At 47.5% G+C, this 19111-nt stretch overlaps 1 protein-coding gene across 1 annotated transcript; it reads left to right on the forward strand.

Moving 5' to 3' along the window:
- Nucleotides 1-1583: 1583 nt before the first annotated feature.
- Nucleotides 1584-18646, forward strand: CMPK2 (cytidine/uridine monophosphate kinase 2). Its single transcript, XM_043469433.1, has 5 exons — nt 1584-2625; nt 4162-4276; nt 5604-5805; nt 15015-15248; nt 16661-18646. The coding sequence occupies exons 1-5, from the start codon at nt 1957-1959 to the stop codon at nt 16776-16778; spliced, it is 1338 nt and encodes a 445-aa protein (XP_043325368.1). The 5' UTR covers nt 1584-1956; the 3' UTR covers nt 16779-18646.
- Nucleotides 18647-19111: the final 465 nt, after the last annotated feature.

The following is a 19111-nucleotide window of genomic DNA, read 5'->3' on the forward strand; positions in this document are numbered from 1 at the left end:
TATTAAGAATTTTAGTTGGAGATTCAATATCCAACTGTCAAAAATTAACAACAGAATGATATACAGAAATGTAGGATATAGTAGACCTGAAAAACACCATGAACCAATTCAACATAATTAAGATTTACACAATTTCCACACAATAGTAAGATACAAATTCTATTCCGGCTCCCATAAACTAGGAGACACTAAAACCTATCCAGGGACATAAAACAAGGTGCAAAAACTTCATGGTCTAAAGATATTAAAATCATAGAAGAAGCCATAAAATCATCTGACTTTTTAAATGAATAAGGCCACACTATTCGTTTATTCTGGAGTAGGGAATGGCAACCCACTCCAGTATTCCTGCCCAGAGAATCCCATGGACAGAGAGACTGAGAGAGAGAGAGAGAGAATCCCATGGACAGAGCCTGGTGGGCTACAGTCCATAGGGCCGCAGAATCCAACAGGACTGAAGTGACTGAGCACACTGGTTCATTCAAAGCCCCCTGAAGTGTCTTCCCAGCTCCCAGCTTCTCTGCCCCACAGTCACAAGATAGGTCACTGCAGGAAAGTTTGTCCAATCAAACATCCACCCAAGCAGGATCCATCATTCTCTGTCCTAGGCATTTGAAATTGAGCTAAACAATAAGACAGATTTTTTTCCCTTTATCAATGAAGACATTGTGTCTCCAGTCTTCAACACAAGGTTACCACTGACTGAGCCCAGATCCTACAGTGTCACTGAGGTTACATTCTCCTGGTAGGAAAGTGGACAGGAAAACCTGGGTGAAGAGCAGGTATGATGGGGGTGGTCATGGAAAAGAGGTAAAGAGAAGTTCTCTGGAGGATGCACTAGGGTCCTGAAGAACAGAAAGAACTTGGTACTTTTCCTGTGTTCTTAACCTCCACACTCTTGACAACCTGCTCTCTAGATGTGCAAAAGTCAAATTGTTCATACAGAACTAAACACATCTTAATCTCAGAATTATTACTTGCCTATTAACCCATACTTCACATGAACTAGCTCATACTTATTAAAAAGGGGTTTGCTCTCAGAATTAAACCTAGTCCCACTCTAAATGCACATGGATTAAATCATAATTATTTGCTTTCCCTTTATCTACCGTTTTCCATCCTTGTTTCTAATCCTGGGGTCTGCTTAGCGATTATTTTCAAAGATACCAGCGAAGGAGTACAAACAAACGAAAACATCCAAATAATCTTCTAATTGCTGCTTTTCTATGGAAAGAGTGCTAGCTGATGAAGGCGCTGCCAGGCCACCTCACTGCTGTCTCATTGGACCTGCGTGCAAGACTTGGGCGTCTGTAAGGCAACTTGGAGGGGCCAACCTGGGGACACTTCTCAGTCTGAGAGGCAACGAAAGGAGGGAGATGATCCTAAAAAGGGAAAAGCATGTGTAAAGCGGACGGAAAGCGCTCAGCGGCTCCCAGCACCGGAGTCTGGGCGCGGGCGCGGCTGGGGAAGGCGGTCGGAGCGCCGCGCTGGGTCCGGAGCCGTCGCCGGGTCTGCGGGGCGAGCCCGGGGGAGGCGTCGGCTCTGCAGCCGGACGGGGAAGAGCCGGTGAGCGTGGTGGCGCGGGGTTCGGGGGGGGACCCCGATGGAAACACACACACACGCGCGCGCGCGCGTCCCGTACCCGGGCACAAGCAACAGAGGAGGAATTATTCAATCGGGGGCCTAGGGCCACCGGCCCGCCTCCCATCGTGGGTCCCGATCAGAGGCGGCCCGGCGCCCCGGCCACTGCGGTTGCCCCTCCGGCCCCTCCGGGAGGCGGTCTGCTTGCGGCGCGCCCTCGCGGTCGGACGGAGGCGGAGGCGAGACCGGGGAAGTCGCCCCATCCCGGGCCCCGCCCACTTCCCGGCGCCGCTTCGCTTTCGCTTCCCCCGCGGTGCCGCCCGCCGGTCCCCGGTTTCGTTTCCCCAGCGTGCGGGGCGGCACCGGGAGGCGCCCATGGCCTTCGGCCGCCACCCGCGCGCGCGGCGATTGCTCGCGCGCCTCTCGAGCCGGCGGCGCGGGGCCTGCGCTCTGGCCATGGAGCCGCCGCGCTGCTTCGCGCTGGAGCTGCCGGGCTGCACCCTGGCGCACTTCGCGGTGGGCGAGCAGGCCCCGGGCGCGCGCCCCGACCCCCGCGTGGCCGCGCTCCTGGGCCCCCCGGGCCGCAGCTACTCGCTGAGCGTGCCGGGGACTGGGGGCGCGGGGGCCCGGGTGCGCGCGGCCCGGCTTCATCAGCACCTGCGGCAGCAGCTGCGGCGCGGCCCCTTCCAGCGGTGCGAGCTACGCCGGCTGCTGGGCTACCGCCCGGACGGCGGCGCCGGGGCCCTGCAGCACGGCTTCCTGCTCCGCGACCCCCGCGACAGCCCCGACACCCGGCAAGCGCTGCTGGCGCTGCTGGACGCCTGCCCCGAGGCCCCGCGCCCGCGCCTGGCCGAGTTCTCCGGCGACCCGCTCTGCCAGCTGTGGCGGCGCCCCTGGGAGCGGCGGGACGGCCGGGGCTGGCGGCAGCTGGGCGGCGAGCGCGTGGGGCCCGCCCCGGAGCCCAAGCTACACCCGGTGGTGCCCGACCTGCCCAGCGCCGGGGTCTTCCCGCACCGGGAGGCCGCCCGCGCCGTCTTGGAGGCGGTAAGAAGTCAGGTCCCTTCCCAGCGCTCAGGGACCCCCCGCAGCAGGGACGTGGAGGCAGTGGGCTCTCCCGGGGCGGGGGCTGGCCTGTCCCGACCTCTTCTGCCTCTTTGCTCCTGTTAGCAGATAGGGTGGTGAAGGCAGCCGCTGTGCCAGCCGCTGTTTAGACCCGGGGGTCTTTCCGGATTCTTGCCCGCCAGGACCCCCAACCCAGCTGGATGTCAGTGGGAAGCTGACATCTAAGCAGGAGCCGTGGGGTGCCCGGGAGGGGAGGGGAGAGGCGGCTGGCTGTGCGCAAGAGCTGTGCCATCTCAGAAGCAGTTATCAGGTTCTAGGAGGTCGGAGTGTAGAGAAGAAGGCTTGAGTTTGGGGGTTGGAGAAAGTTAGACTTCAGTGGTGCCCGCCTGCTTGCTGGCAGCTACTTATTTCGTGTGTAACACACCTGCCTCGCGGTGTTAGGACAAAGAATCAGAGGTGCTTGGTGCGGGATGGCTGACATTCTGGCCGCAGCCTATAGGCAGGTACTGAGGCTGGACTCTTGTATCTTAGATACATTTTAGGAACTCGGGATTATTTCTGAGCGCTTACAATTGCAAAACCTGGGTTTGGATCCAGACGCTGGTATTTATTGAGCTTCCCAGGTGGTGCTGCTGGTAAAGAACTCACCTGCCAATGCAGGAGACTTGAGAGACTCCGATTGGATCCCTAGGTTGGGAAGATTCCCTGGAGGAGGGCTTGGCAACCCACTCCAGTATTCTTGCCTGGAGAATCCCATGGACAGGGGAGCCTGACCGGCTACAGTCCACAGGGTCGCAGAGTTGGACACTACTGAAGCAACTTAGCAGGCACTGGTATTTATGACCTGTGTCACTTTCAATGAATTTCTTAAGCGTTTCTTTGCCGTGGTTTCCCTAATCCGTAGATGGGGTTAATAACAATAGCGCTCTCGTAGAGTTGTCTTGAAGAGGGGCCAAGTTGATACTCCCAACGCACTTAGAATATTGCCTTGCTCAGAGAAAGCACATAAGAAAAGAACACGCCCGGGCCTCTCTGTTAGAGATGCTGAGTACACAGTGAGGTCAGGAACAGGTCAGAACCTTGAAGCCCAGAGACCCGCAGCAGTTGGCACTCTGCTGAGCCCTTGAGTGCTCAGGAACAGACAGGGTGCTGACTGCTTTCCTTGGAGCCTCCAGTGGTGCTGATTCCGCACGTTTGTGACCCAGGGTCCATGGTCCACTGCCGCCGCGAGACACTGCTCTGCAGTCAGGCATCTCTCCCGTCCTTCCTCCTCTGGGGGAGGCTGGTCCGTGAGAATTGCAGGCCGAGTGGTCCCGACACTTACTGCCTGTTTGAGCCTCCACTGCATCATAAAATAAACCGATCCTGCCCTTTCTGAGGTTCAGAATGCTTTGCACTTTGGCATGGTGCCAAACACAACTCTGCCGTATCTGCCCCGGGCAGTCTTCTCAGCAGTTAGACGGAGCTGCTGCCCCGGCCCCGTGGCCCTGCTGCTGACATGTGGATATTGCTTTCCAGTGCACGTCCTTCATTCCTGAAGCCCAGGCAGTGCTCGACCTGGTGGACCAGTGCCCAGAGCAGGTCCAGAAAGGAAGGTTCCCCGTTATTGTCATTGAGGGCCTGGATGCCACAGGTAAGAGGATGTCACCTGCTGGTACTAGGCAGTGAGATTAACAGATCAGTTGCAGAAATAGACGGGTCTTGGCAAGCAAAATTTATTGAGGGTTCAACTCATAAGCCTCCTGTGAGCCTCTGTTGTGTGCCAGGGACGGAGTGAAGCTGGCTTGGGATGAAATATGGATAACTTCCAGGGGAGCTGAGCCTCGGGTGCCCCCGTGAACACTGGGGAATGCAACCCCCGTGGTGTGGGAGAGGAGGGGTGGGTCATGGTCTGGCAGAGCTTGGAGGGGTGGATCCCTGGATTGGATTTTTAGCAGGACAGGCGCTGGTCGGGTGAGGAAGGTGGGAGAGATCCTCCAGACAGAAGAAATGGCAGCGTGCAGGCAGTTGGAGTCTTGGAGTGGCCCAGTGCGGACAGGAACCGCGGGAGCAAAGTTTGGGAAAACTAGGGAGTGGAGGGGAGAAGACTTCAAAGCTGCCACACAGGCGTCAGAATGCAAGAGATGTGCCCACACTTGGCCCAGAACACAGCAGCAGGAGGAGGGTGGCCCAAGGGCAGGGCAGACCCGGGAGAGCCAGTGCTGTGAGGCTCCGTGGGAGGCTATCTCTTTCTGTGTCCCCTGACTGAGGAGGGGAATGAGGGCCTGGGAGCTGATGCCAGAGTTTCTCATTAGTTTGTAAACCAGTGAGGTGACCATTTTGTTTTGGCTCAGACTGTAAAGAATTTGCCTGCAATGCAGGAGACCTGGGTTCCATCCCTGGGTGGGGAAGATGCCCTGGAGGAGGGAAAGGCTACCCACTCCAGTATTCTGGCCTGGAGAATCCCCGTGGTCAGAGGAGCCTGGAGGGCTACAGTCCATGGGGTTGAAAAGAGTTGGACACGGCTGAGCAACTGAACACAACATACATTCTATTAATAGCGCTTCCCAGGTGACACTAGTGGTAAAGGACCCACCTGCCAATGCAGGAGACATGAGAGACATGGGTTCAATCCTTGGGTCAGTAAGATCCCCTGAATCGAACCCACCCAGGTGTTCTTGCCTAGAAAATGCCATAGTCAGAGGAGCCTGGCGGGCTACAGTCTGTGGGGTCTCTAGAGCCAGACACAACTGAAGTGACTTAGGACAGAGGTCAGATGGATTCTGTTAACACCAGTAGAGGAATCCCAAGTTCCTAAGGGTCAGCAATTTTTTAAAAAAATAAAGAATCATATTATTTAATCCACTCCTAAGTTTTATAGGTAGAAAAATTGTCTTTGCTCTTTCTGAGTTGCTGTTAACTTTGGGGAGAGATACCGTGGCCTTGGTTAAGATCTGCTGTATTTTGTATGTGACCTGCAGGTAAAACCACCGTGACCCAGTCAGTTTCAGATTCACTCAAGGCTGTTCTCTTGAAGTCACCACCCTCTTGCATCAGCCAGTGGAGGAAAACCTTTGATGATGAACCAACTATCATTAGAAGAGCTTTTTACTCTTTGGGCAATTATATTGTGGCTTCTGAAATAGCTAAAGAATCTACCAAATCTCCTGTGATTGTCGACAGGTATTTGTAATGTTGCCTTGAATTTGGCATTTTTTTCCTAATGTATGTGTGTGTGTGTGTGTGTGTCTGTGTGTCCGTGTAGTGTACATATGTATATGCAATTGTGTTTAAGCCAAACTATATTATGATAATAGTAGGAATAATGTCTATGATTTATTAGCCTATACCATTGGCTGGCATTTTGCCAAGAACATTCCACAGACTATCCTAAACTCTGGAACAATTACTCCTACTTGGATACTGAAACTGCTAATGAGAAACACAGGTCTTAGAAAAGTTAAGTAGCTTGCCAAAGTGAGAATGCTGGAAATGCCATGTTGGGAATATTAACAAAGGTCCCTACTTCACAAGTCGAGCTTTCAGTGACTCATTTGCTTATTGGTTTGTTCACCAAACATATATTGGGTGTTTACTATTTGCCAAAGACTTCTTGATTTAGGGGATTCGGTGGGGAATGAGCTAGAAAATTCCTTGCTTTCATGGAGCAGACGTTGTGCTGAAGGAGAAGATGACAGTCCAGCACGTGGATGTGTAAGATAATAATCAGAAAATGGTAAGTACTGTGAGAAGAGAGTGCAAGGTCGTGTGGTGGAGGAGGGCTGACCCCCCGCTAGATGTGGCTTAGTAAGGCCTGTGTGAGGAGGTGCCATTGGCCTGAGCTGTGAGTGACCCTGGAAAGACAGACGTGGAAAATTGTGGAGTAAAAACTTTGCTGGAGGGGGATGCAAGAGCAAAGTGTAGAGACAGGAAGAAGGGACCATGTTCCAGGGCTGGAAACAGGCCAGGAGAACTTCTGGACAAGTGTCTGCTATCTGGATGGATAAAAAACCAGACAGATCAGCAGTGTCTGTGGCTGTGATAAAGTGTGTGGATTTTATTCTGAGTGCAAAGGGGAGCCTTGGGAAGGTTTCATATAATAAGAGTGACATAGGGTGAGTTATATTTTAACTTCCCATAAATAAAAAAAATGCTTTTAAAGTGCCACAAAAATAGACAACAGGTACAACAAGCAAGTCGTACTAGGGTTAAAGTCACCAGGAATCGGTGAAATGAGAATTAAAATGACGATGAGGTCCCAGTTTCCTCTCATCGGGGTAGTGAGCCCTGATTGAAAAGGTCTGAGCTGGAGATGTTATGGATCAGTAGAAACACGTGTGGTGCTGGTGGGAGTGGGTACCTGCCTGGTGACGTGGGTAGCAATTTGAGAAGATGTAGCAAAGTGGAAGATTTAAGCAGATTCTTGTATCTCCTGGAGAAGTACCAAGAGAGTCTATTTCAGCTTTGTTCATAATACTGAAAACCTTGAAAAACCAATAGGCATCAGCAGAAGAAAGTAAATAAATACTGGCGTATTTATAGACTGGCGTGTCCTGTAGCTGTGTACATGAGTACGATATGTCGATGTGTCTAAGTTACAAAACCATCATTTCAAATGAAAGAAATCAAGTTACAGAAAGATGTTCAGTAGACTGCATGCAAAATAATAGGAAAAAAATACCATAGAAAGGGCTGGAGGGTGGAGGGTGGGAGGAAAGTTCAAGAGGGAGGGGACATACGTGTGCATGCATGCATGCATGCGAAGTTGCTTCAGTCATGTCTGACTCTTGGCAACTTTGTGGACTGTAGTCCACCAGGCTCCTCTGTCCATGGGATTCTTCAGGCAAGAGTACTGGAGTGGGTTGCCATGCCCTCCTCCAGTGTGATCTTCCTGACCCAGGGATAGGACCCACATCTCTTACATCTCCTACATTGGCAAGAGGGTTCTTTACCACTTCTGCCATCCGGGAAGTTCTGGAATGTGAATACTTATGGCTAATTCACACTGTTGTAGTCTGAAACCAACACAACATGGTAAGGCAATTATCCTCCCATTAAAAATTAAAGACAAAAGGGCTGGAAAGGTGTTGACCATTCAATTTAGGAGAGTGCCGTCCCCTGGGAAGGAGAGAGATACAGTTGACAGGGAGGGCCACAAGACTTTGATAGCAGCTGAATTCATCCTAAGCTTTTCTCCCATGTACATCTTACTGTTCCTGCTGCAATGTTTCTTATTTTTGGAAAGATGAGCGATTGCATTAAAGTCTGACAAGTGTTAAGGGAAGAGAGGTAATTGTAAATGGAAGCCTCAAGGAATTTCAAGAAGTGAACACAGCCGAGGACAACCTGCACCCACGTCGTGACTTAGAACCTTACTCCACCCTGTAAGTCCTTCCTTTTCAGTCCTTCCCCTGGTGGGAACATGGCCTTGATTATCCATCCCTGGATCTTATTTGTTCTGCTTGTTCTTGAACAGTCTACACAGGCAGATAGACTTCGAGTGCCATTTGCATCTGACTTCATGCCACCTGTGAGCTTTGTCGCTGTTGCCACAGCCATTCTTTCATACAGCTTTGTTTGCCCACGTGTGTTACTAATCCTGGTTGGTTTGCCCAGAGCTCCCCAAGCCAAACCCTGAGCCTCTGTTTGCAGCAAAGAAAGACTGTATTCACCAGGTCACCAAGCTAGGAGATGGGAGAGAATCTCAGGTCCACCTTCTCCAAAGCGAGGGGCTCAGATATTTATGGGATAAAGATGCATGGTACTCTGAGGTGTGGTGAGTGAAGTGGTCACTCAGTTCTGTCCGACTCTTTGCGACCCCATGGACTATATAGTCCATGGAATTCGCCAGGCCAGAATACTGGAGTGGGTAGCCTTTCCCTTCTCCAGGGGATCTTCCCAACCCAGGGATCAAACCCAGGTCTCCCGCATTTCAGGCAGATTCTTTACCAGCACAAGGGAAGCCTTTGTGGTCTTGAGGTGTTGGGAGCCTGGGAAAAGGTGATAGCAAGTAGGGGAAAGGTGAGGTGATGATACAGTGCAGGTATGACCAAGCATGTCCAGAGAAGGGCCACATAGTTGACATTTTTGGCCTTCTGACATCAAAAGGTAGCTGACCACTCACTACCTTGGGAGGGTCAGTGGTCCCAACCAGTCCAAAGCCTGGAGCTTGAATCGCACACCACTGACTCCACTCCAGCTTGGGCAAACATCTCAAGACTCCTAGGACCAAGATGCTATCAATAGGGGTGGAGAAGGATCTTGTTACTTATTGTTTAGGCTAAGTGATGCTTATAGAACATACAGGGGTTTGTGAAAACAGTTAAATCAGGCTTGATCAGTCAAGGCAGGTTACAGTTTGTTATTTATTAAGCAAGTTACAGTTGAATGGACCTAGCTGATGCTGGCCCTCAGTTTCCCGTGTGTGCCTCTGTTGCCTAGAATCCCAGGAGTGGGATTGCAAGGGTGCAGGGGGCTTAGGTGTACTCACCTGGAGGAGGTGCCACAAAAAAGTGCTGAAGTGGTTGAAACTTTACAGCACCCTCCCCCCCCACAGTGGTGTCCGAGAATTCCCTTCGACTCACATCTTGGTCAACATTTAGCATTGCTGGTCTTCCACTATAACTAGTCCAACTTTTCCACTGTTCCTGGTGGGAACGTTAGTCATTTAAAAGCTATAGCCAGAATATGGAAGCGACCCAAATGTCCATCCACAGAGGAATGGATAAAGAAGTTCAGTTCAGTTCAGTCGCTCAGTCGTGTCCAACTCTTTGCGACCCCATGGACTGCAGCACGCCAGGCTTCCCTGTCCCATCACCAGCTCCCGGAGCTTGCTCAAACTCAATGTCTATTGAGTCGGTGATGCCATAAAGATAAAGAAGATGAGCACATATATACAATAGAGTATTACTTAGCCATGAAAAGGAATGGAATTGGGTCATTTGTAGAGACGTGGATGGGCCTAAAGAGTGAAGTAAGTCAGAAAGAGAAAAACAAATATTGTATATTAGTGCATCTAGAAAAATGGTACAGATGGCCCAATTTGCAGGGCCTGCAGATGTAGAGAACGGACGTGTGGACAAAAAGTGGGGGAAGAGGGGTGGGAGGAATTGGGAAATTGCGATTGACAGGTACATGTAAACACGACCATGTGTAAAATGGATGCGTAGTGGGAAGCTGCGTTATAGCTCAGGGAGCTCGGCTCGGTGCCCTGTGATGACCTAGAGGGGTGAGACGCGGGAGAGGTCCAAAAGGGAGGGGATATATGTGTATATATGTATATAGTTGATTCACATCCTTGTACAGCAGAAGCTAGCATAGTATTCTGAAGCAATTATACTGCAATTTTAAATAAAAGCTAATTGCCACACCTGGAAATAGAACTTCTACCTCTTCACATGTCTTTCTCCGTGCAAAAGAGACAGATACCTGCATATCTGAAATTTCATAAAGAGATCACTCTGTATATTGAGAATGAAGTGTGAGGTGGTGATTGAGGGGGAGAGATGAAAACAGTAGAAATTAGTTAGCAGGCCTTCACTGTCGTCTCAGCTCTAGTACCAGTGGGTACTTTTGACTGTGGGGATGGCAAGATAGCTATTTCAGAGTCGGCAAGTCCCAAAGGGTCCTAGAGGAAGGGAAAGGCTTTGCTTTCTACTGTGGGACTTCATCACCTGTGGGATGTTTTCAGCCTGTTGTTAAAGTGTCCGGATTTACTGCACTGATATCTTTTTTGTGACACAGTCCCCTTTATCTTGCAGAGAAAGACTAGGCTTTTCCTAATGAAGTGTGACTCCACGAAGCATATTATTTCCTGAGATGTCCCCAGACGAGTAGCACTGGCTCCTGCATGGAGGCAGACGCTTGTTCTTGACACCCTAATTCCTTATCTGTTCCCTGCTGACCAGAATTTGAAAAAGAATAGATACATGTAACTGAATCACCTTGCTGTACTCCTGAAACTAACATAGCATAGTTAACTAACTCTCAGTTCAGTTCAGTCGCTCAGTCGTGTCCGACTCTTTGCGACCCCATGAATCGCAGCACGCCAGGCCTCCCTGTCCGTCACCAACTCCCAGAGTTGACTCAAACTCATGCCCATCGAGTCGGTGATGCCATCCAGCCATCTCATCCTCTGTCGTCCCCTTCTCCTCCTGCTCCTAATCCCTCCCAGCATCAGGGTCTTTTCCAATGAATCAACTCTTCGCATGAGGTGGCCAAAGTACTGGAGTTTCAGCTTCAGCTTCAGTCCTTCCAATGAACACCCAGGACTGATCTCCTCAACTTTACTCCAGTGGAAAAAAAAAAAAAAAAAAGATTCGTGATGAATATCCAATGAGTTGATGTAGGCGGACATGCATTGAAAACAACAAATTGCTATTAAAATATAAAGCATTATTATATAAGCAATGTATAAGACGTCAGCAAATTGCATCTGATTTGAACTAATGTGGTTTCCCTGATGGCAGGAATGGAGAAAACTAAATAATAAAGAGACTGAAATTGATGGCCAGAGGCTGTGATTATTTAAAATGAGCTGCAGTGTTGTCAGTGAGAGGACTCTGGCTTTGCAAAACAGGGCCCCCATTCTTCCCTGATTTTTCTTCTTTGTGTCTGTGAATTGTCTGCAATTTTGGTCTTTAAAGAGATAATACTAGATCACCTTGTCAGATGAGAAGAAAAGAGCAGTTATTTGTCCTCTGAGTGGATTTTGTTCATGTTTAAAGATTTTAACGAAATCCATTTTAGACAACACCATCATCTAGCTGAAAAAATAAGGGAGATGGAGTAATTTTTGATGGTGACTGTGGTTAAGGTTGGCAACTTAATCACCCTTATTACCTTTAAAAATCTATTCTTGCTGATGGTTTTGCTAGAATAAAGAAGGCTTTTTACATTTAGATGGTATCAGCCTCTATATTCATAGCTGAGTATTTAATTTGGTGAACTAGGAGAATGTGCAAAATGCAGTGCAAATTGTAGTTCTGTTGCCAAGAAGGAGAAAACCTGGACCTGCGTGGATTTATTCAGCTGGGGAGACAAGATGTGTCTGGTAGAAAAAGTGAGAATACAAGTTTGTAAGTGATTAGGAGTCTGGTAAGCAATACACAGGGCTTCACTAGTGTCTCAGAGGTAAAGAATCCTCCTGCCAATGGAGGAGACATAAGATACACGGGTCCTATCCCTGGTCAAGATCCCCTGGAGGAGGAAATAGCAACTCACTGCAGTATTCTTGCCTGGGAAATCGCATGGACAGAGGAACCTGGCGAGCTACAGTTAATGGGGTCGAAAAGAGTCTGACTGACTTAATGGGGTCGAAAAGAGTCTGACTGACTTAGCAACTAAACAACAGCAACAAAATTGATACACATGAATGGCCCCAGGCAGAATTCAAGCATGCAGCAGCTACAGTGGCCATGCTTTTTGGAGGTGGAAAGGGACTCTGAACGATGAATGACATTAGAATTGATCAACTCCCAAATTAATTTTTTTACATTTATTCTTTTTAGTACTCTCGGTATTGTTGTCGTAATGCGAAATGATGCAGCTTTTGTTTTAACTGGTGCCCAGTAAGAATTAAATATTTTCTTATAATGACAGTGTGTTACATTTTTTATAAGCACTTGAATATTTTTGTAAAAACTATAGGGAAAAAAACAAAGCTTTCATGACTTTCATTTTCCAGACAAGAAATTTAAGACTCGTCTATATCCACAAAACGAGTAGGTGGCAGAGATTAAAACAACACACAGCTTTGATAAAGGACAAGCATGTCCTTTGCACTGTGTAAAGTAGTTCAGATCTAAAGTGATTAACAGTCTGGGATTTAATTTTTTTATTTTTTAATTTTTTTTTCAGTCTGGGATTTTAAAACATTGCATGCAGTGAGTGGAAAGGCCAGACAAGGATGGGGCCGTGGGGCCTCTGTACAGTGGGATGTTTATTAACTGTTTCATAAATATTTGTGAAGGTTTAAATGTTTTTGTAGTTCTTTGATACTGGATTTGGAGTTTTGCATTTTGTCACTTAAAATTGGAATATGACAAAAACAGGGCAAGAGTGTAGTAAAGGATACCAATTAATAAAATGATTCTAATTATTGTTTTTCAGCCTTTTAAGTTGTGTTCGACTCTCTGCCACCCCATGGACTGCAGCTTGCCAGACTTCCCTGTCCTTCACTATCTCCCATTGGCTTCCTTGGTGTCTTAGACCATAAAGAATCTGCCTGCAATGCAGGAGACCTGGGTTCAATCCCTAGGTTGGGAAGATGCCCTGGAGGAGGGCATGGCTACCTATTCCAGTATTCTTGCCTGGAGAATTCCATGGACAGAGGAGACTGGTGGGCTACAGTTCATGGGTTCACAAAGAGTTGGACATGACTGAGTGACTAACACTTTCACCTTCTCCCAGAGTTTGCTGAAATTCATGTCCATTGAGTCGATGATGCTATCTAACCAATCTCATCCTCTGCCGACCCCTTCTCCTCCTGCCTTCAGTCTTTCCCAGCATCAAGGTCTTTTTCCAATGAGTCAGCTCTTCAAATCAGGTGGCCAAAGTATTGGAGCTTCAGCTTCAGCATCAGTCCTTCCAATGAATACTCAGGGTTGGTTTTCTTTAGCATTGATTGGTTTAATCCTAATGCAGTCTTTCATATATCCAATAAAACATTATTCATTACATACTTATTGTGTGCCAGACACTTGTTTCAGGCTTTAGGATATAGAGATGACTAAAAAATGATTTCTCTAATGGAGGAGACAAAAAAGATCTTGTAAATGGCTAGGTCTGACTTAGAATGAATCCTTCAACAGAGTTGAGTAGGAAAGGGTTGAGAACCCAGAGGGAGGAACAGTGAATTCTGTCTGGGGTCTCCTCTGAGTGAGATTCCCTTTTCTGTTATGGTTTATCACAGGGTGTTGAATATAGTTCTCTGTGCTATATAGCTGGGCCTTGTTGTTTATCCGTTCTGTATATAATAACTTACATCTGTTAACCTCAACCTCCCACTCGATTCATCCCTCAGCTACCCCTCCCCCCCTTGGCAATCACTAGTCTGTTCTCTGTGTTTGTTTCAGTATCTTAGATTCATTTGTGTCATATTTTAGATGCTGCATAATAAGTGACATCATACGCATTTGTCTATCTCTGACTTATGTCACTTAGTATAATAATCTCTAGGTTATCCATGTTGCTGCAAATGACATTATTTCATTCTTTTTCATGGCTGAGTAATATTCCATCATGTATATGGACCCCCACCTTCTTTATACATTTCTCTGTTGATGGACACTTAGGTTGCTTCCGTGTCTTCTCAACAGGTTCTGTTTTAACACACCATAGGAACTGAATGGGCCTGTGGATTTTTATTTGACCAGCACACAATATTAAATACCAACAGACTACCAAACAAATCTACTGAAACAATAGAAACAGTGACAGACTTTATTTTCTTGGGCTCCAAAATCACCGCAGATGGTGACTGCAGCTATGAAATTAAAAGACGCTGGCTCCTTGGAAGAAAAGTTATGACCATCCTAGACAGCATATTAAAAAGCAGAGACATTACCTTACTGACCAAGGTCCATTTGGTTTTTTAGTCAAAGCTATGGTTTTTCCAGTAGTCATATATGGATGTTAGAGTTGGACTATAAAGAAAACTGAGCCCTGAAGAATTGGTGCTTTTGAACTGAGGTGTTGGAGAAGACTCTTGAGAGTCCCTTGGACTGCAAGGAGATCCAACCAGTCCATCCTAAAGAAAATCAGTCCTGAATATTCATTGGAAGGACTGATGCTGAAGCTGAAGCTCCAATACTTTGGCCACCTGATGTGAAGAACTGACTCACTTTAAAAGACCCTGATGCTGGGAAAGATTGAAGGTGGGAGGAGAAGGGGATGACAGAGTATGAGATGGTTGGATGGCATCACCAACTCAATGGACTTGAGTTTGAGCAAACTCTGGGAGTTGGTGGTGGACAGGAAAGCCTGGCATGCTACAGTCCATGGGGTGGCAAAGAGTCAGACACGACTGAAAGACTGGACTGAACTGAACTGAACTAAATAGATCTACATCCTCTGCCATCATGCCTTCAAAAAAGAAAGCATCCTGCAGGGCCAAAGCAACAGAGTAGTCTTGCCACACATGCAATTTCAGCTGAGAAAATGGAGCTCTGAGAAGTGTGCACCAGATTCTTATTGTGGTTACTGATTCTAACTAATTTTTACATGTTATAAATATGTTAAAAAATAGAATTTTGTTTTATCTCTTTAATGTGTACAGCACTAGGACAAGTTCAGCAGAGCCATCCCTGGTTTGACATCCTCAGCGGCTGATTTCTAGGTATTGCCTTGATTTCCTCTGCAGACGGGGAACTCACTACCCTTTTCCTTCTCAGGTACTGGCACAGCACGGCCACCTATGCCATAGCCACCGAGGTGAGTGGGGGCCTCCAGCACCTGCCCCCTGTCCATCACCCTATATACCAGTGGCCCAGGGACCTGCTCAAACCCGACCTGGTCCTGCTGCTCACTGTGAGCCCCGAGGAGAGGATGCAGAGGATTGAGGGCCGAGGCATGGAGAAGACCAGAGAGGAGGCTGAGCTGGAGACCGACAGCATATTTCGTCAAAAGTAGGTGTCCTGATGTGATGTGAGGGGCAGGGGTCTCTGGCTGTGATGATGACCCAGAAATAGCACTGACTCCAGCAGAATGGAGGAGATGACATGGCTCCCATTTTCCAAACCAGCGAGGCAATATCCTCCTAGTTAGAGTCACCCCTTCCCCTGGGACAGCTCCCTGGGGCTCCAGCGAGGTTGTTCTGTAGCCAGGGGATACCTTCCTCCTAGTCCTGGCTGTGCTGGCGGCAGGGTGAACCTGAGTGAGACAACACGCCTTTCTGGGCAGTTGTAACAGGATGCGCATGAGCACTGTCTGATGATCACAGCGTGAGTCTTACCTGCTAGGGGATCCCTGTGTGTCAGGCATTTATTTCTGATGCTCTGTAACCCTTGCAAGGACAATATGAGCCATGTTTTACAGCTTCCAAAACTGATGCTCAAAACGTTAAGTGATATGTCTAGCACAGGAGACATAAGAGACCCGGGTTCAATCCCTGGGTTGCGAAGATCCTCTGGAGGAGGGCCTGGCAACCCACTCCAGTATTCTTGCCTGGAGAATCCCCAGGGATGGAGGAGCCTGGCAGGCTGCAGTCCATCGGGTCGCAAAGAGTCGGACACAACTGAGCGACTAACAGTTACTTCCTTACTTAACCATAAGTTTGTTTTCCACATCTCTGATTCTTTCTGTTTTGTAAATAGGTTCCTTGGAACTGTTTTTTTTTAAGATCCGACATTTAAGTGATATATGATATTTGTCTTTCCTTGTCTGACTTGCTTTGCTCAGTGTGATAGTCTCTAGGTCCATCCGTCCACGTCACTGCAGATGGCATTGTTTCATTCCTTTTTATGACTGAGTCTGGGTACTCGTTTTAACCACAAAGCTCTAGAGTTTTGGTCACATGATCATCCCTGGGCATTCTGCACACACAAAGGCTGGTTAACACCAGAAGGGGAGGTGGAATTCTGTGCAATTGCAGAAGAGTCCTAAGTGAAGACAGTGTGCATGCCAAGGACCTCTGGCTTGTGCAGAATCCCTCAGGGTGCGGACTCCTGAGAAAATTGCCACTGGGAAACTTAATCTCTTTGAGCGTCTGCACCTTTCTTTGCCAAATGGGGATAAATGACAATGGTTCTACTCCTAAAGTTACTCTGGAGTATAAAATGAGAAGAATATGCAGAATGCTAAGGCTTGGCAGTACTAGGCGTTCAGTAAAGGTTAGCTATAAAATATTATTAATTTTTCATTTATTAAACTAGATGTGTCAAATGTTTCCTGTGCACAACAAGTTGCCTAGGGTTGGGGGAGTGAGCTCAGCCAGATGGGGACCTGGCTTCAAGCTGTTTGTATTACGGTAGGAAAACAACATTTGCACGAAGGGCTGTGTTAACACATGGGCTGACTCTTTCATTCTGCCTGTCTCCAGGGTAGAAGTGTGCTACCAGCGGATGGAGAACCCCGGCTGCCACGTGGTGGATGCCAGCCCGTCACGAGAAAAGGTCCTCCAGATGGTGTTAAGTGTAATCCAAAATAATTGCAATTAATTGTAGTTACTCCGGGCCAGGTGACACATTTTACTAAACCTGCTGCTGTTTGATCCATCTAAACCCACAACTGGTTGTGCGGTTGCGTAAAGCGTGTTGTGTATCAGAAGAGTGGACATTTCAGTTTTACCTAAACTGTTGTTCTCCTGACCAAAGGACCCATGTGGCTTCCATCTGCCAAGTATAATGAGCGTTCGCTTGGAACGCGTTCTTAAACTACACCCCCACCAAGTCCTTCCAAGGTGTGTCTCCTCTAGAAAGTGCAAGGTGGACAGAAGCGACCGAGAAGTTTGTCCAGATCCACGGAAGTCCCCCCAGCACCTGCCGTGTCTCTGCAGGCTTGTGTCCCGAAGAATGTGCATGCATGTCCCAGCTGTCAGAACCCATCTCGGAGTGGGGGACTCTGAGCAAGAAATGTCTGGCTTGTGTCTGAGGCTTCTGGCCCCTAAACGAGTCCTCTTGGTTAGCTCTGCAAAGTCAAACGCAGGGGAGGCCACCCCAAGAGGCTCTGACTACAAACACACCGAGAGTCCTTGGATTCTGTTCTGCTGATTTACATTCCTCTCCTTTCCTCCAAAAACATTTCTTTGGATGGAAGGAGTGGTCTGCACCGAGCTAGGTGCAATAGGGGCTTCCCTGGTGGTGCTAGTGGTAAAGAGCCCACCTACCAATGCAGGAAACTTTAAAGACGCTGGTTCACTCCCTGGGTCTGGAAGATCCCATGGAGGAGAGCATGGCAACCCACTCCTGTATTCTTGCCTGGAGAATCCCATGGACAGAGGAGCCTGGCGGGCTACAGCCCATGGGTTTGCAAGAGTCGGACATGAATGAAGCGACTGATGCATTAAACGGAGCCAATCCAGTCATGCATTAATACTGAAGTGTACATCTTGTTTGTCCTCAGTGTAGGGGGTGCGTTTTACTAATCAGAATCAAAGCCAAGAAGCTGAATGTAACACTGCTATATGTTTTTATTAGACAGATGCCATTTATCCTACTGAGTAAGCACAGTGGATCCTGGAATGGGATTTCTCAATGAATTATCTTGCACTTGAATGTCTTATGAGTGTACATGCATTTGGTATTGAGATTTGTTTGGCTAGAAGGAAAAAAATAGCTGAGAAAACAGAAACTTACTAGTCTTGTGGCCTTGGGTGAGTCACTTAACATCATGTAACTTGATCTAAAAAGTGACAGTAATTCTTTGTTTTTCTTAAGGCATTGGGTGAACTATGTGATTACTTAAAATTCCTTCCAGTTCTAAGATAGATTGAATCTGTGAATTACTTTAGGGGAATGGCTCAAGAAGACATCTCCTCAGAAAAATTTAAGGCATTATCAGGTATGGACTCTTAAATTTTAATAAAGTTTATATTAGCTATCTCTTATTATTTTTCAAAAGAACTGTAGGTAATTTATGCACAGTATATGTACATGTATGGGCTTCCTCAGTGGCTCGGCGTTAAAGATTCCATCTGCAATGCAGGAGCCACAGATGCGAGTTTGGTCCCTGGGTCAGAAAGATCCCCTGGAGGAGAAAATGACAACCCACTCCAGCCTGCTTGCCTTGGAGAATCCTGTGGACAGAGGAGCCTGGCGGGCTCTAGTCCATGGGGTCAGGAAGAGTTGGGCAGGACTAAAGTCACTGAACATGCACACATGTACATATATAAATATTTAATTTTAGGTAAATATTTTTTAAAGCTGATAAATCACGCTTGGGTGAAGATATGGTATCTAATTATGCTGTTGGTGTTATTGACTTCAAACATTTTCAAAAGCATATGCTGGCACCTAGAAACACAAACATTTAATGCTTTCTGTATGTACCTTGCCAATGAATAAACTTGCTGTGGTTTTCTAAGCTATTCTGTTGTCACAGAGTGTGTGGGTTTTCCTGAAAGGGATCCCCCAGTATGCCTCTTGTAAGGGAGGGGATTTGGGGTTAAAGAAGTGAAAAGATGTGAATTTGTGGTCAGAATGCTTTCAGAGGAAGAGGAAGGCATTTTTGTTTCTTTTTAAATGTCATTTCAAGAAAGTGTAATCCCTTCCTCATTGCACAATCCCTCCCTTCCTCTTTAACATTTAAGAGATTTAGTCCTCTAATCTAATAATTCTTCATCCACTTGTCTTTATATGCTGAAAGGGGTAAGATCACTGAATATGAGATAGCACCTCCTGCCCGGAAAACGATGGTGAGGAATCATCTGTTTGATTTTGTTTCATTAACACTTTCATTTTTGTTCCTGAAATAGACCTTGAGTGTCCCATATATTTATTCTTCATCTCTGCCACAGTAATAGAACTTTGAGTCTGACACGTAGTTGCCAGGA

The sequence above is a fragment of the Cervus canadensis genome, chromosome 5, assembly GCF_019320065.1.
Source record: "Cervus canadensis isolate Bull #8, Minnesota chromosome 5, ASM1932006v1, whole genome shotgun sequence".
Taxonomy (NCBI): domain Eukaryota; kingdom Metazoa; phylum Chordata; class Mammalia; order Artiodactyla; family Cervidae; genus Cervus; species Cervus canadensis.

Bases quoted from the DNA above. Each gene is read 5' to 3' on its own strand.
- CMPK2 (XM_043469433.1), top strand. From the start codon at position 1,957: ATGGCCTTCGGCCGCCACCCGCGCGCGCGGCGATTGCTCGCGCGCCTC. The intron at 2,626-4,161 runs GTAAGAAGTCAG...ATTGCTTTCCAG, and splicing joins CCCGCGCCGTCTTGGAGGCG to TGCACGTCCTTCATTCCTGA. The intron at 4,277-5,603 runs GTAAGAGGATGT...TGTGACCTGCAG, and splicing joins TGAGGGCCTGGATGCCACAG to GTAAAACCACCGTGACCCAG.